This window comes from Lepus europaeus, chromosome 15, assembly GCF_033115175.1.
Source record: "Lepus europaeus isolate LE1 chromosome 15, mLepTim1.pri, whole genome shotgun sequence".
Taxonomy (NCBI): Eukaryota; Metazoa; Chordata; class Mammalia; order Lagomorpha; family Leporidae; genus Lepus; species Lepus europaeus.
This window is the reverse complement of record NC_084841.1, coordinates 91,800,925-91,815,772: the sequence shown is the minus strand read 5'-3', so window position 1 is coordinate 91,815,772 and position 14,848 is coordinate 91,800,925. Positions and strand designations below refer to the sequence as shown.

Genomic DNA, 14,848 nt, shown 5'->3' with positions numbered 1-14,848 from the left:
CAGAAGTTCTTGGAAAATGGAAATTCAATTTAAAAGATAAGTTCATTTTGGTACAGATGTTTTTTGAACTCCATGCATAATTTGTTTTTTAGAGGGGATGTCTTTTTTTCTTTAAGATTTATTTATTACACATTCAGGGTAAACGTGAAGATGGGAGGAGAGAGAGATGTCTTCCACTGATTCACTCCCCAAGTGGCCACAACAGGTGGGAGTGGTCCAGGAAGCCAGGAGCCAGGAACTCAGTCTGAGCCTCCCATGTAGATAGCAGGGATCCAAGCCTTGGGCCATCATCTTCTTCCCAAGCACATTAGTGGGGAGCTGGATTGGAAGTGGAACAGTAGGGATTCAAACCAGTGCTGCCATATATAGGTACTGGCATCTCAGGTGGCAACTTAACCCACTGCACCTCAGTGCAGGCCCCATAGTTGTATTTTTTAATAACATGAATTTTCCATGAACTTTAAAAAAAGATTTATTTATTTACTTGGAAGAGAGAGAGGTCATCTATCCATTAATTCACTCTCTAGGTGGCCACAACAGCCAGGGCCAGGCCAGACGAAAGCCAAGAGCTGGTAGCTTCACCTCCCTGTCCCACATGGGTGGCAGGGACCCAAACACTTGGCCCATATTCCAGTGCTTTTCCCAGGCCATTATCAGAAAGCTGGATTGGAAGTGGAATAGCGGGGACATGAACTGGCACATGGGAAGACGGTGTTGTAGGTGACGATTTTACCTGCTATGCCACAATGTTGGCCCCTCCGTGAGCTTTTTGAAGTCTCCTCATATACTATCAGTGTGATTAATGCTTTTGGTATTAACCTTGATCACCTCTTTGAGGGAGTTTTTTTCAGATTTCTGCACTGTAGTTTTCTGTGCTTTTCAGGGGAAAGTCACTATGTGCAGCACACACTGAAGGAGCAGGGGATTCTATTTCCCTGAGGGGAAATATCTGCACGTATTTAGAGTTTTTTTTGCATGAGATATTTGTCTTTTTCTTATTTATTCGATTATTTATGTTAGTATGTACACAATCTTTTGATACTTTGGGTTTTTATCAGGTACTACTGTTTTATTTATTTAAAGATGTATTTACTTGAAAGAGTTATAGAGAGAGGTAGAGACAGAAAGAGGTCTTCCATCCGCTGGTTCACTTCCCAAATGGCCGCAATGGCCAGAGCTGAGCGGATCCAAAGCCAGGAGCCAGGAACTTCCTCCAGGTCTCCCATGTGGATGCAGGGGCCCAACAACTTGGGCCATCCTCTGCTGCTTTCCCAGGCGCATTAGCAGAGAGCTGGATTGGAAGTGGAGCAGCTGGAACTCGAACCAGTACCCATATGGGATGCTGGCACTGCAGGCCAGGGATTTAACCCATGGGGTCACAATGCTGGCCCCTGTATTTATTCTTTTTGCTCACTTTATTCTAGTTGTGACTACTGGGAGCCCTCTCACTTTGCTCCTGTACCCCTTTTACATGCTCTCATTAGTGTGTGAGAGGTGAGAGAGAGAGAGAGAGAGAGAGAGAGAGAGTGTGTGTGTGTGTATGCGTCTTCTTTCTGATAGTTACAAGATGCTTGTTACTCATCTTGTTTACTTCCCCAATCCTAACGGTTTTTCCAAGGAACCCTAATTCCTTTTGTTAGAGAATGGTATTAGAAACCAAGATCTGGGGCCAGTGTTGTGATGTAGTGGGTAAAACCACCTCCTGCAGTGCCGACATCCCATATGGTCACCACTGTGAGTCCTGGCTGCTCCACTTCCAATCCAGCTCTCTGCTGTGGCCTGGGAAAGCAGTAGAAGATGACCCAAGTCCTTGGGCCCTTGCACCTGTGTGGGAGACCTGAAAGAAGCTCCTGGCTTCAGATCAGTGCAGCTCCAGCCGTTGTGGCCATCTGGGGAGTGAACCAGCGGCTGGGAGACCTCTCTCTCTGTGTCACTACCTCTCTCTGTTTAACTCTGACTTTCAAATAAATAAATAAATCTTAAAAAAAAAAGAAGAAGAAACCAAAATCTGAGTAATATGTCTAGTGCCACTGGGTTGTCATTACTTCTAGGCCTTCTCAGCTGACAAGGCAAGGAGATGTGTTTTTACTGATGTGTATATACATATTTACAAATATTTCTATGTGTATGTCTGTTATGCTAAGCATGAGTTTGTACTGATAGCTCCAAATCAAATCCATTACTATATAGATCATTCTAGCTTCCTCCATTTGCTTATGTAAAACTTTCCCCTTCAGTGGGGAGAAGCCTGGTTCCTTCTTTCACTTAATTGTTCAATTTCAGGGTCCATGTATAGACTTGTTAAGCTGTGCCTCTGTGGAACGCAGTGCTGTCAGCTAAGATACAATAGTGTGTTCCTTTTGCCTTTATTCTCGCAGACTCCATTTGTTTCCAAAGGTCAGCACTGTATTCCTCCAACCCATGACGTGAGGTGGTTTCATAGATTTGGAATATATTTTGTATATTGTTGCATTCTGCATTACATTCTGGGGTCTCTCTACCTCCTAAATGCTTTCTTTAAAACTACATACACTGAAGTTTATGTTGTAAAGTTTTGTGAGTATCGATAAATGCTTAATGTCTTGTAGTCATCATTACAGTATCATATAGAGTAGTTTCAGGACCCTGAAAATACTGCTTCACGTAGCCAACCCTCTCTCTTTCCAGAGCACTGGCCCTCACTGGAATCATACAGCATGTAGATTCTTTCACTTAGTATGCATTTTAGACTGACCCATGTCTATTTGTGACTTGGTAGCTCATTTCACTATGTCACTGTGAATAATACTCCATTGTATGGATGTATCATGGTTTATCCGGATGTCCTGTTGAAGGACATCTTGTTTGCTTCCAGCCTTTCATAGTTTTAAATAAAGCTGCTCACGTATATTCACATCTGAGTTTCTATGTGGACAAAACTTTTCATGTGAGATGTGTAATCACCTAGTGGCACAATTGCTGCATCAAATGGTAAGATATGTTTGGTTGTGTGAGAGTGTGCTGCACTCTCTTCTCCTCCAGAGTCTCTGTACCATTTTGCTTTTCCAGCAGCAGTAAGAGTTCTGTTGTTCGGCATCTTCATAATGCTCGGCATTGCTAATCTTTTGGACTTGAGACCTTCTAAAAGGTGTGAGTGCTATCTCATTGTTTCAGTATCTCGTTATTTCAGTCATAATTCTCCAAAGACAAATGATGTTGAGTATTTTTACATATTTTTATTTGTCATCTGTGTATCTTCTTTGGTGAGGTGTCTATTCAGAATGTTTGTTCATTTATAAGCTGGTTTGCTTCCTTGTTGAATTTTTGGAGTTCTTTCTGTATTTTAGGTGCAATTCCTTTATCAGATAGGTGTTTTGCAAACATCGCCCAGTCTGTGGCTTATTTTCTTATTTTTTTTAAAGATTTATTTATTCATTTGAAAGGCAGAGCTACAGAAAGAGAGAGATCTTCCATTCCACATGGGATGCTAGCACTGCAGGCGGCTGCTCTACCTGCAACACTACAGTGCCGGCCTCAAATTTTTTTTCTTTCATAACAATGGTGTTGTATTTAAAATCTCATCACCAAACCAAAGGTGATTTTGTTTCTTGTTTTCTTCAAGAAGTTTTATAATTTTACATTTTCTGTTTAGACCTATTATCCATTTTGAATATACTTTTATTCAAAGTGTAAGATCTATATCTAGGTTAATATTTTACATTTTTCAGCATTTCTTTTTGAAAAGACTATCCTGTTAAACTGCCTTTACTCTGAGTGTCAGAGATAAAGTTGACTGTATTTGTGGGAGTCTTTTTCTGAGGTCTTTATTCTGCTTCATTGATCTCTGTGTGTGTGTTCTTTTGCCGGTAACACATTGCCCTGATTACTGTAGCCATCTTACATGTCTCAGGTATGCTGATGCCTCCAAGTTTTTTATATTCTTCAGTGATGTGCTAGTTATTCTAGGTCCTTTGTCTTGTCACATGAACTTCAGAATTCGTTTCTTAAGGCCTACAAAATAGCTTCTCAGGATTCTGGTTAATACTGCATTGCTTCTACAGTCTAAGTTGGTAAGAATTAGTATTTTACTGAGTCTTCTATCAGCAAACATGGACTGTATCTCAGTTTGTTGAGAGTTTTTGCTTTTCTTTTTTGCATTAGTATTTTGTAGGTTTACATACATAGATCTTCTATACATTTTGTTAGATTTATACCTAAGTATTTCATTTTAGATGCTTTTAAGTGCTATTTTTAATTACAAATTACTATTAATCATTTTCATGTATAGGGATGCAAATGACTTTTGTATATTGACAGTATATCATGCAACCTTGGTATACTCACCTCATCCACTTTTTGGTTCTATTTTGGGGGATTTTCTGCAGAGGAAATCATACTGTTGCAAATAGAAAGTTTTGTTTCTTCCTTTGCAGATGGTATTTTCTTGTCTTACTGCGCTATCCAGGACTTGCAGTATGATGTTGGATAGGAGAGGTGAGAAAGGACGTTCTTGCTTTGATCCCAATCCTTGAAGGGTGGCAGTTTCCCCTGAAGTATGTGAATAGTCTTCAAAAAGTTCACGGAAAATGTATGTTGTGAAAAAAAAAAAACTATGTGTATGTTTCAGAATTTTTTGCACTAAAATAAATGTATTAATTTGTTGAAATGTTTCTGATCAGGATCTGGTTTAAGGCACTAAAAAGGATAAGACATCAATTGGAATAGAGCCCGTATCAGAGCAACATGAATTCTGCCAAAATTGGAGAGAAAGAACAAACATTACTGTGAGGCTTGGGTGGAATAGTGGTGAAATCATTGATACTTTATGATAAGTTTATGGGGATAATTCCTGAAAGAAATCAATTTGCAAATGGATAGCTCCTTTTAAGAAAAGGAGGAGACAATGCTGAAGATGAAGCCTACAGTGGCAAACCACCCACATCAGTTTGGGAGGTAAAAAAATTCTTGTTTGTTCCCTGATAGAAGAGAACTGGTTATTAGCAGCAGAAACACAGGGGATATCATAGACATCTGAATTAGTTCAACACATGTAATTCAGACTGAAAAATGGAGCAAACTTTCTGATTGGTGAGTGCCAACACTGTTGCCCCAGAGCAGCTGCAGACGACAGCAGAGCTTCCAGTGAAGTGGTAAGCAAGTGAGATCAGGATCCTGAAACGTTTCTTCTAAGACTTGTACCAGGACGTGAAATACGCTTTTACCAGTATGACCTTAAAGTGCAGTCACAGCAGTGGCTGCCAAGAGTTGGACGTGGCTAGTCAAAGCAGAAGCAGTCTGGCCGAGAGTCAAAATCAGGGCGTATTTTTGCGTGTTAACTTTCTGGAGGGCCGGAGAGTGATAGCATCTGGTTATTAGGAGAGTGTTGTGGGAAACCAAAGCTTTAGCAAATTCCCAGGAAAGCTATAGAAGAGAGTCCTCCCGCTCACTCTTCTCATCAAACAGTTTCCTAATTTTTAAAGGGCACTCTTTTCTTTGCATTGTTTAGGTTTAAATTGCTGTTTTTGTAGATTTCCAAGGTGGAAACTTAAATTACTGATTTCAGGTTTTTCTTTTTGTATGTATTTAGTGGTATTCCACAAACCTTCCTTGAATTTTAAGATTTCTACTATAAGTTTCCATGATCATTTTTTATTCTGCGTATCTTTCCAATTTGTGGTTTCCTGTTCTCAGTTATATTTGCATTGCTTTTTTTTTTTTCTCTCTCTCGTAGAAATAGTAGTTTCTTGGAAATTTCCTTCTACTTCCTACATTGTCTTTTCCTCCAAATTCCTCTTTTGATTTGGTCTCGGTTTTGTGCATTCTTCTATATTATGATATAACCGCATTTTAAACAGGGAAACAGAAGTGTAAGATTCTTTATCGGCCAGCGCCGCGGCTCAACAGGCTAATCCTCTGCCTTGCGGTGCCGGCACACCGGGTTCTAGTCCCGGTCGGGGCCCGGATTCTGTCCCGGTTGCCCTTCTTCCAGGCCAGCTCTCTGCTGTGGCCAGGGAGTGCAGTGGAGGATGGCCCAAGTGCTTGGGCCCTGCACCCCATGGGAGACCAGGATAAGTACCTGGCTCCTGCCTTCGGATCAGCGTGGTGCGCCGGCCGCAGCAGCCATTGGAGGGTGAACCAACAGCAAAGGAAGACCTTTCTCTCTGTTTCTCTCTCTCACTGTCCACTCTGCCTGTCAAAAAAAAAAAAAAAAAAAAAAAAGATTCTTTATCAAATTAGAATGTATTGAAAGTGCTTCTGAAGTATACTTGTTTTTAAGTTGTTGCTAGTCTGATCTTCCTTGGAAGATAATTTTCTCTGTCTTTTCTGTCTTTGGTGTCCTATAGTTGCACTACAGTGTGTCTGAGAGTGAATTTCTATTTGTAATGCTTGGTATACTGTGTTATCTCTGTATCTGTTGAGTTTTGTTTTTCAGTTATGCTAGAATAATGGTGTTATTCAAATGGTATTATTCTCTATTCTGTTTTCTCCTAGGGAACTCTGTTCTTATTCTGTCATTTGTACCTCAAGCTCTTTTTCATATTTTCATCTTTGTCTCTCTGGGCTTCATTTTAGGAAATTTCTTCAGATAGGTCTTCCAGTTCAATTAATTCTCTCTTAAGTTCTAATCTCTTTTTTTTAAATTAATTAATTTATGTGAAAGTCACAGTTACAGAGTGAGAGGGAGAGACAAAGAGAGGGATCTTCCGTCTGTTGGTTCACTCCCCAGATGGCAGCAACGGCTAGGGCTGAGCCAGGCCAAAGCCTGGAGTCAGGAGCAAGTTCTAATCTTTTAAACTCATCTTTAAAGTACTGTTTTTTTCCTGGATTCACGTGTCCTTAGTTTATGGCATACAATCATAGTTAAGCCTTGCGAAGTCCTCTCACCTGTTTGTTGTCTTTTATTCCTTATTTCTTATATTAAATTTCCCACTCTAGGCAGCGGTTCAGTGTGTTTAATAATGTATATCCTTGTGCTTTTTTTTTTTGGACAGGCAGAGTTAGACATTGAGAGAGACAGAGAGAAAAGCCTTCCGTTGGTTCACCACCTAAGTGACTGCGACAGCCGGCGCGCTGTGCCGATCCGAAGCCAGGAGCCAGGTGCTTCCTCCTTGTCTCCCATGCGGGTGCAGGGCCCAAGGACTTGGGCCATCCTCCACTGCACTCCCTGACCACAGCAGAGAGCTGGCCTGGAAGAGGGGCAACCGGGACAGGATCGGTGCCCCAACCGGGACTAGAACCCGGGGTGCAGGCACCGCAGGCGGAGGATTAGCCTAGTGAGCCGTGGTGCCGGCCGTGCTTGTTTTTATTAGACAAAATTTGTTTTATTTTATTGTGTTTTAAGCAGTAAGATCAGACGTATAAAGAAAACCTAGGAAACAGTTTGAAGAACATTGTGTAGAGTGTTCCATCTTCTTGATTAACTTAGCTGATTGCTTTCTGTGTCATGAACTTAGCCCTCTGTGCTTGAACTTCCTGTACACATGCAGTTAATTCCAAAAAATGATTAGATTGAGTGTCAGATTTGTTTTTTTAGGCTGTAATAGTTTTTAGATGATGCTATTCTTCCACATTTATTAATAACGAAATTGACCACTGTATTTAGATATTTTGACCTGATCTCACCATTGTGAAGTTGCTGATAACCTTTTCCTCCAACAATTTTTTTTTAAAGATTTATTTATTTATTCAAGAGGCAAAGTTACAGAGAGAGAGAGAGAGAGAGAGACAGAGAGAGGTCTTCCACCTGCTAGTTCACGCCTCAAATGGCTACAATAGCCAGAGCTGGACCAATCCAAAGCCAGGAGCTTTCTCCGGGTCACTCATATGGATGCAGGGACCCAAGCACTTGGGCCATTGAACTGGCACTCATATGGGATGCTGGTACAGCAGACAGATGCTTAACCTGCTATACCACCGCACCAGCTCCTCCTCTCCCCAGAGAAACCTTTTGTTTAAGGAATACAGGCTTCATGCATTTCATAAGTACGACTTTAGGAATATAGTGATTCTTTCCACCATACCTGCCTTCCCACCCATACTCCCACCTCTCCTCCTCCTCCCTCTCCCATTCCCAGTCCCATTGTCCATTAAGATCCATTTTCAACTTACTATACACAGAAGACCAGTTCTGTACTAAGTAAAGAGTTCAACAATTTGCACAGAAAAAAACAAAACTATTCCTTAACAGTTGAGACAAAGGATGTTCAAAGTCTTTGCATCTCAGTTACTTTCACTTCTTCTTTTTAGAGAATTAACTTTAAAGAAGCATCCAAGAGTGATACATCTTTTGTGAGCATGTAGACATAACTATAACTTAAGAGATGTAAGAATATCTTCCACTTAATACATTAAAATAAGTACTTGAGAACGAGTTTTATCACTAATTAAGGAAGCACCTAAGAAAACAAGGAATGGGGTTGGACACTTAGGCATAACTAAAACTTATGGGACGTGAGAATATCCTCCACTTAATACACTAAAACAAAATAAACCTTTGAGAACAAGTTTTACTGTTAACTCTCATCTCTCATAATACAACTCTTTGACAATCGCTTTAAGTAACATTCTGACCTCAGAATTAGCCCTTAAGGCATTCTGGTCTGGCTGAAAAGCCCTGGAGAGCATTTCAGGCATTGAAAGCCAAGACATTGTGGCAAAAAATGTCCTCCATGAAGGACCTCAGTGGGTGTGACCCCAGTGGAAAGAAGCGGCTATCAAAGAAGAAGGTACTTTTCTCTGAAGGGAGAAGAGAATTTCCACTTTGCTTATTGCATTGTCTAAATACTGATGGAGTTTGTGTATTCAAAAGGCTTCCATAGCCTAGGCAGCTCATGTCAAGAGCATGAGTGATCACTGGTGTCATACATAAGAGTGTTAATTTTTTTATTAATTTTTTTTTTATTTTTGACAGGCAGAGTGGACAGTGAGAGAGAGACAGAGAGAAAGGTCTTCCTTTGCCGTTGGTTCACCCTCCAATGGCCGCTGCGGTAGGTGCACTGCGGCCGGCGCACCGCGCCGATCCGATGGCAGGAGCCAAGTGCTTCTCCTGGTCTCCCATGGGGTGCAGGGCCCAAGCACTTGGGCCATCCTCCACTGCACTCCCTGGCCACAGCAGAGAGCTGGCCTGGAAGAGGGGCAACCGGGACAGGATCGGTGCCCCGACCGGGACTAGAACCCGGTGTGCCGGCGCCACAAGGCGGAGGATTAGCCTAGTGAGCCGCGGCGCCGGCAAGAGTGTTAATTTTTAAATTAACGACAGAAGTCACTGTTTACTAATATCCCAAGCAGGACCTCTGTCCTCTAACAACTTTTTAGCATCCATTGCTAACCATCACCTGGTCCATTGATTGTATTATGGACTATGAATAAATGATTTAAAGATTTTTAATATCCTTCTGAGTATATTAACTGGAATCCTTATCTTAAGAACTAACTCCGCCACCCAACCCCCTGCAACTATTTTGTTGTCCTAAAGTATATTTTTTAAATAAAGAGCAGGATAAATTATTGGCTGTTTTCCTTTAATTTATCAGTTTTCAGACTAATGGGTTAGTGCCCTAGCAATCCTCTACTAAATAGTAAGTTCTGTTTCTGTTTTCAGTGTCATGATCTTGTGGATTTTTTTTAAAGATTCTAGTTATTTGAGAGGTAGAGTTACAGACAGAGTGGAAGAGACAGAGAGGTCTTCCATCCACTGGTTCATTCCTTAGTGGCTGCATTGGCTGGAGCTGAGCTGATCCAAAGCTAGGAGCCAGGAGCTTCTTCTAGGTCTCCCACATGGGTGCAGGGGCCAAGCACTTGGCCCATTTTCTACTGCTTTCTCAGGCCATAAGAAGAGAGCTGAGTTGAAAGTGGAGCAACTGGGACATGAACCAGCAGCTGTATGGGATGCCGGCACAGGTTTAGCCTACTACATCACAGCGCTGGTCCCTGATCTGGTGGATTTATGTCTGTTGATTTGTGGGTAGTCTTTCACAGTTGAGTTTGACATCCAGTTGTCCCATTTGAATCAGTGAGAGACCGTTCAAATTTATTTCAGTAGCCTATTGATATTACCCCATGGGTTGATTCCTGCAGGCTGTCTCAGGCTTTTCGTGGTAGAGTTTCTGCTGCAGACCAGAGATTCATATGCCTTATTCATCTTTTTCATAAATGTTTTAATTTTCTTGTGCCTTTCTTATGTGCCTATTTTCTGTTTCTTTAATTTCTCTTCTTAAATGATTTGTTTTCAGTCTGTCTGCTTTTTTTTAGTCGAAGACTAAGTATCCTTTCACTTTTCAATTTCTGTATCCCACAGATTTTATATCACTACTTTGTGTATTTTTTAGCTTTATATTATGAATTCTTCTTTGAGGAATTATTAGATGAATCTTTTAAGATTTTTATTAGTCTGTGTATGCAAATGGTATGTGTTAGAGTTGGTTTTCATGTCATTTTACATATAAAGAGGCAGTTTCCCCAACTAAATTACTGATTCTTCAAAGCATTTCTCTTTAAATTTTATTCCTAGTTTTATTCCTTATGTTTCCTGGGCATGGACTAGTTGGTATACTATTTATATGTTTGATAACTAAATGAAGTAGCATTCTTTTTATTTTCTAGGTATATAAGAGTTAAATTCGGAATAAGTCTACAGGTAGAATGGACAGTTACTTTAAAGCAGCTGTAAGTGACTTGGACAGACTCCTTGATGATTTTGAGCAGAACCCAGGTTTGTTGATTTTTCATTATTGCCACTAATGAAAGTTTAAAAATAGCTGTAACATAGTTACCTCAGGCATACTTTTTTTTTTTTTTAAAGATTTACTTATTTATTTGCTTGAAAGAGTTATACAGATACACAGAGAGAGAAGGAGAGGCAATTGCTTCTTGGCCTTTTGGCTAAGATCAAGTGTGGAGAGAAGGAGAGGTAGAGAGAGAGAGAGGTCTTCCATCCACTGGTTCACTCCCCAGTTGGCTGCAACAGCCGGAGCTAGGCTGATCCAAAGCCAGGAGCTTCTTCCAGGTCTCCCACGTGGGTATAGGGGCCGAAGAACTTGGGCCATCTTCCACTGCTTTCCCAGGCCATAGCAGAGAGATAGATCGGAAGTGGAGCAGCCGGGTCTCGAACTGGCGCCCATATGGAATGCAGGCACTTCAGGCCAGGGCATTAACCCGCTCTGCCACAGCACTGGCCCCCTTCAGGCATGTTCTTAACATTCTTCGATTTCAGTTTTGGTCACATAGTTATCTCTGCAAAAGATTCACTTTATGTCATTATGTGTAACTTACTAGTTTATTCTTTTTTTTTCTTAAAGATGTATGTATTTTGTTGAGAGGCAGAGTGACAGACAGACAGAGGGAGAGACAGAGAGAGGTCTTCCCTTTGCTGGCTTACTCCCCAAACGGCCATAATGGTTGAGGCTGGGCCTTTCCAAAGTCAGGAGCAAGGAGCTTGCAGGTCTTCCTTGTGGGTACAGGGGCCCAAGCACTTGAGCCATCTTTCATTGTTTTCCCAGGCCATCTGCAGGGAGCTGAATTGGAAGTGGAGCAGCTGGGACTCGAGCCAGCACCCAGCCCAAACCACTATGCCACAGCATTGTCCCACTAGTTTATTCTTACACTGAGTGAAATCAATAGCCAGAAATAAAAAGAGCTAGAGATTCTTCCAGACATAAACTTAATGTATAAAAAAAAACTTTAAAAACCAGTATATTAGTAAGCTAAAGCAATTTGAAAGCTCTACATAACTTGGAATTTTATTACTATGAGCAATGAAATACCATTTTCCAAGAATGAAAACTAGGAAAGTAGAGGACAGAACCAAGAGGTTAGATTGTTTTGTTCCCTTTAGTCTGGTTTTTATAGTACAATTGAATTTCATGGACTTTTTCTCACTTTGTGACATCACTTTCAAAAGTAAAAGTCAGAAAGCACTTTAAAATAAAAATAACTTTGGATATTAATTACCATTTTACAAAAGAATAATATAGCTATAGTCTTTAAAAATGTTTGGTTTGGAAGTCTTACAAAATCTACCTTTATAATAATTTTTATTTGATTTGAGTCTACTGAATAACATTGTGTCTTATTTTTAATTAGATGAACAAGATTATCTTCAAGATGCACAAAATGCAAATGATTCTAACCACTGCTCAGTTTCATCAGAGTTAGCTTCCTCACAGCTAATATCACTGCTCCCAAAGGATCAACAATGCATCGATAGTTGTGGCTCATCAGAAACATGCTATGAAGCAAATGAGATTTCCTTGAATGAAAAAACCCTTGAGGGACGAACTGCTGTACAAAATGAAAAAAATGTGACGGGACTGGATCTGCTTTCTTCTGTGGATACCAATGCTTCAGATGAAACCCAGCCTTCATATATGGGACGGTGTAGTAAACCTCTGTGTGATTTGATAAGTGACACGGGCAACTTAGTTCATGCAACTAGTAGTGAAGAGGATATTAAACAATTATTGCCAGATGATATTAAGTCTAGTGTAGATTCTTTGATTGGATGGGACTTATCTTCAGTGTCAGATACACCCTGTGTTTCTCCAACAGACCATGGTAGTAGTACTGTCAGAGAAGAACAAAATGATAACAACTCTGAATTACAAAATAAAGAAATCACTGGAACCAAAGAATTAGGTTTAGAAACAGACACAGCACTTTTAGATTCTAGTAATTATGACAGAACAGAAAGTTTAGAAGATAAAAAGATCTCTAACAAGCTAGAACCAGTTATTGAGTTTAACACATCATCTGCTTTGACTCAACAAAGTTCCAAAATATTTGATGCCAAAGACGACCTACAACACAAGAGTCAGCCACTTGAATCCTTAAAAGATGATGGCTGTTTGGAAAAAGAGGAGGTAGTAGATGCGGCTGTCATTATTGCCACAGAATATTTAAAAGAAGGAAGTAGCACAAGTGCTTTGCCTTGCAGTCTTACAAAAAATGAAGGTTTATACTTAAATGATTCACATTCAGAAGATGAAAATTTCAAATTACCTGATTTATCCTTTGAGGAAGATAGACCTGCTTTATTCATAAAGCAACTTGCTGATGAAGACTTCAGAAGTTTAGATTTTAAAGACAGTAATGATACAATGCAGGACTGCTCTTCAGCTTCACACGCTTCCAAAGAAGATGTCTCCTCCCCGCTGTCCTGTCTGCCTCTGGCTGGGTCTTTGTGTGGAGCGGTAATGGAAAGTAAAGCGCACGGTGATTTTTCACCACAGAGTGAAGATAAGGCTAGTGTGCAAGGTGCAGTGACTGTGCGGGAAGTACAGAAGCGCATTCCGCATGGGGAGCCGTGCAGAGAGGCGGAGCTGTTGAAAGAGGAGACATGTAAAAGCACACTTCTTCAGCCGTTAATAGAGAAGGTGGGGGATGGAAAGGTGGATCCTGACCAGACAGTAATCCGAGGTGAATCTTTGAGTTACCCTGGTACCGCCTGTACCGCCTCAGGACCCCAAATGGAGCTTCCTGGTGCTGCCGCGCCAGAGCCTCCCGATCCTTGTGAAGGCCTCACTTTCTCATGCAGCGATATGGATGGGCAAGACTTGGATTACTTTAATATCGATGAGAGCATGAAAAGTGCCGCACTAGTTAGTGATGCCGAGCTTGATGCCTTTTTGAGAGAGCAGTATCTTCAGACCACTAGCATACAGTGTTTTGAAGAAAATGTGAATGACTCAAAATCTCAGAGCAGTCCAGTAGATAGGAAAGGCTTAGGAAATGGAAATGTTGATAATATATATTTTAATGCCGAAGCAGGAGCTGCTATGGAAAGTGGTAATATTAATATGATTTGTGAAACAGTTGATAAACAAACTACAATAGAAAATAATGCACTTTCTTTAGGGCAAAAAAGCACAATTTCAGGTGAACAAGGGTTACCTACCAGTAAGTCTGAGATGATGAGTGAGTTACCAGTCTCTGATACTAACAGTCAGTCTGTTTATGTTGGAGGGGCCAGACCTAAGCAATTATTTAGCCTTCCATCAAGAACAAGGGGTTCAAAGGAACGGAATAAGCTGGATGTTCCAGATATGCCAGAAAGCAAACCCAGCATAGCGAATAGCATCGCTCCAACCACTTGTACTGCAGATCCTGCAGCTGATCCTCAGGCTAACTTCAACTCTAATTACATCGATATAGAAAGTAATTTTGAAAGTAGAGCCAGTCTTGTAACTGCAAATGAAGATTCTGTGCCTGAAAACACATGTAAAGAAGGCTTGGTTTTGGGCCAGAAACAACCTACATGGGTCCCAGATTCAGAAGCTCCAAACTGCATGAACTGCCAAGTCAGGTTTACTTTTACAAAACGGCGACACCACTGCCGAGCATGTGGGAAAGTAAGTGGTAAAAGTCTTTGGAGTCTTTTACTCTTTTGAAATATTTAAAATTAAACCTAAAGATAGAAAAGGCTGATTAACAGATGGCTACAAAATGGAGTTAGTTTAAAATTAGTGTCTTTAACCTAACAGCCATGGAAATATATAAGCCATTGTCGTTTTGCAAATTGCTTGATGGTTGAATAAATGTCATGTTTTCATGGGTATTAATTTGATTCTGGAGAATGAGGGACACTTACTTATTATTAATTCTTGTAAGATTTAAGAATGCATGTTCTTATCTCTTAGTATGGACGCATTAGGTGTTCCAAATTTATCTGGGTTCCCCTTTATCCTTGAATATTTAAGACCACCCTGCAGCCAGTGTGACTGATGCTCAGGTAGGAGCAGTTTGGTTTGTGTGAGCTTCAGATTCCTAAAGCTGATCTTGTTTGTGTTGTGTCTATCTTATAACTAATTGCCTATAAATTCTAAAGGTTTCCTGTAGACATACTGCATTTTTATTTGGTAATATGTTGATACCA

General features: G+C 40.6%; 1 protein-coding gene across 4 annotated transcripts in view; it reads left to right on the top strand.

Annotated features, from left to right (window-relative positions):
* The window catches only part of ZFYVE16 (zinc finger FYVE-type containing 16), a 61,714-nt gene that overhangs the window by 8,575 nt on the left and 38,291 nt on the right, over positions 1–14,848 (top strand). For 3 of the 4 annotated variants that reach the window (XM_062212492.1, XM_062212491.1, XM_062212489.1), the window contains exons 2-3: positions 10,582–10,690; positions 12,061–14,324. In XM_062212492.1, coding sequence (XP_062068476.1) covers positions 10,621–10,690; positions 12,061–14,324 — 2,334 coding nt within the window. In that variant the 5' untranslated portion in view covers positions 10,582–10,620. Of the gene's footprint in view, positions 1–4,412; positions 4,474–10,581; positions 10,691–12,060; positions 14,325–14,848 lie in introns of those variants that run through there. The other variant, XM_062212490.1, reaches the window with a different exon arrangement.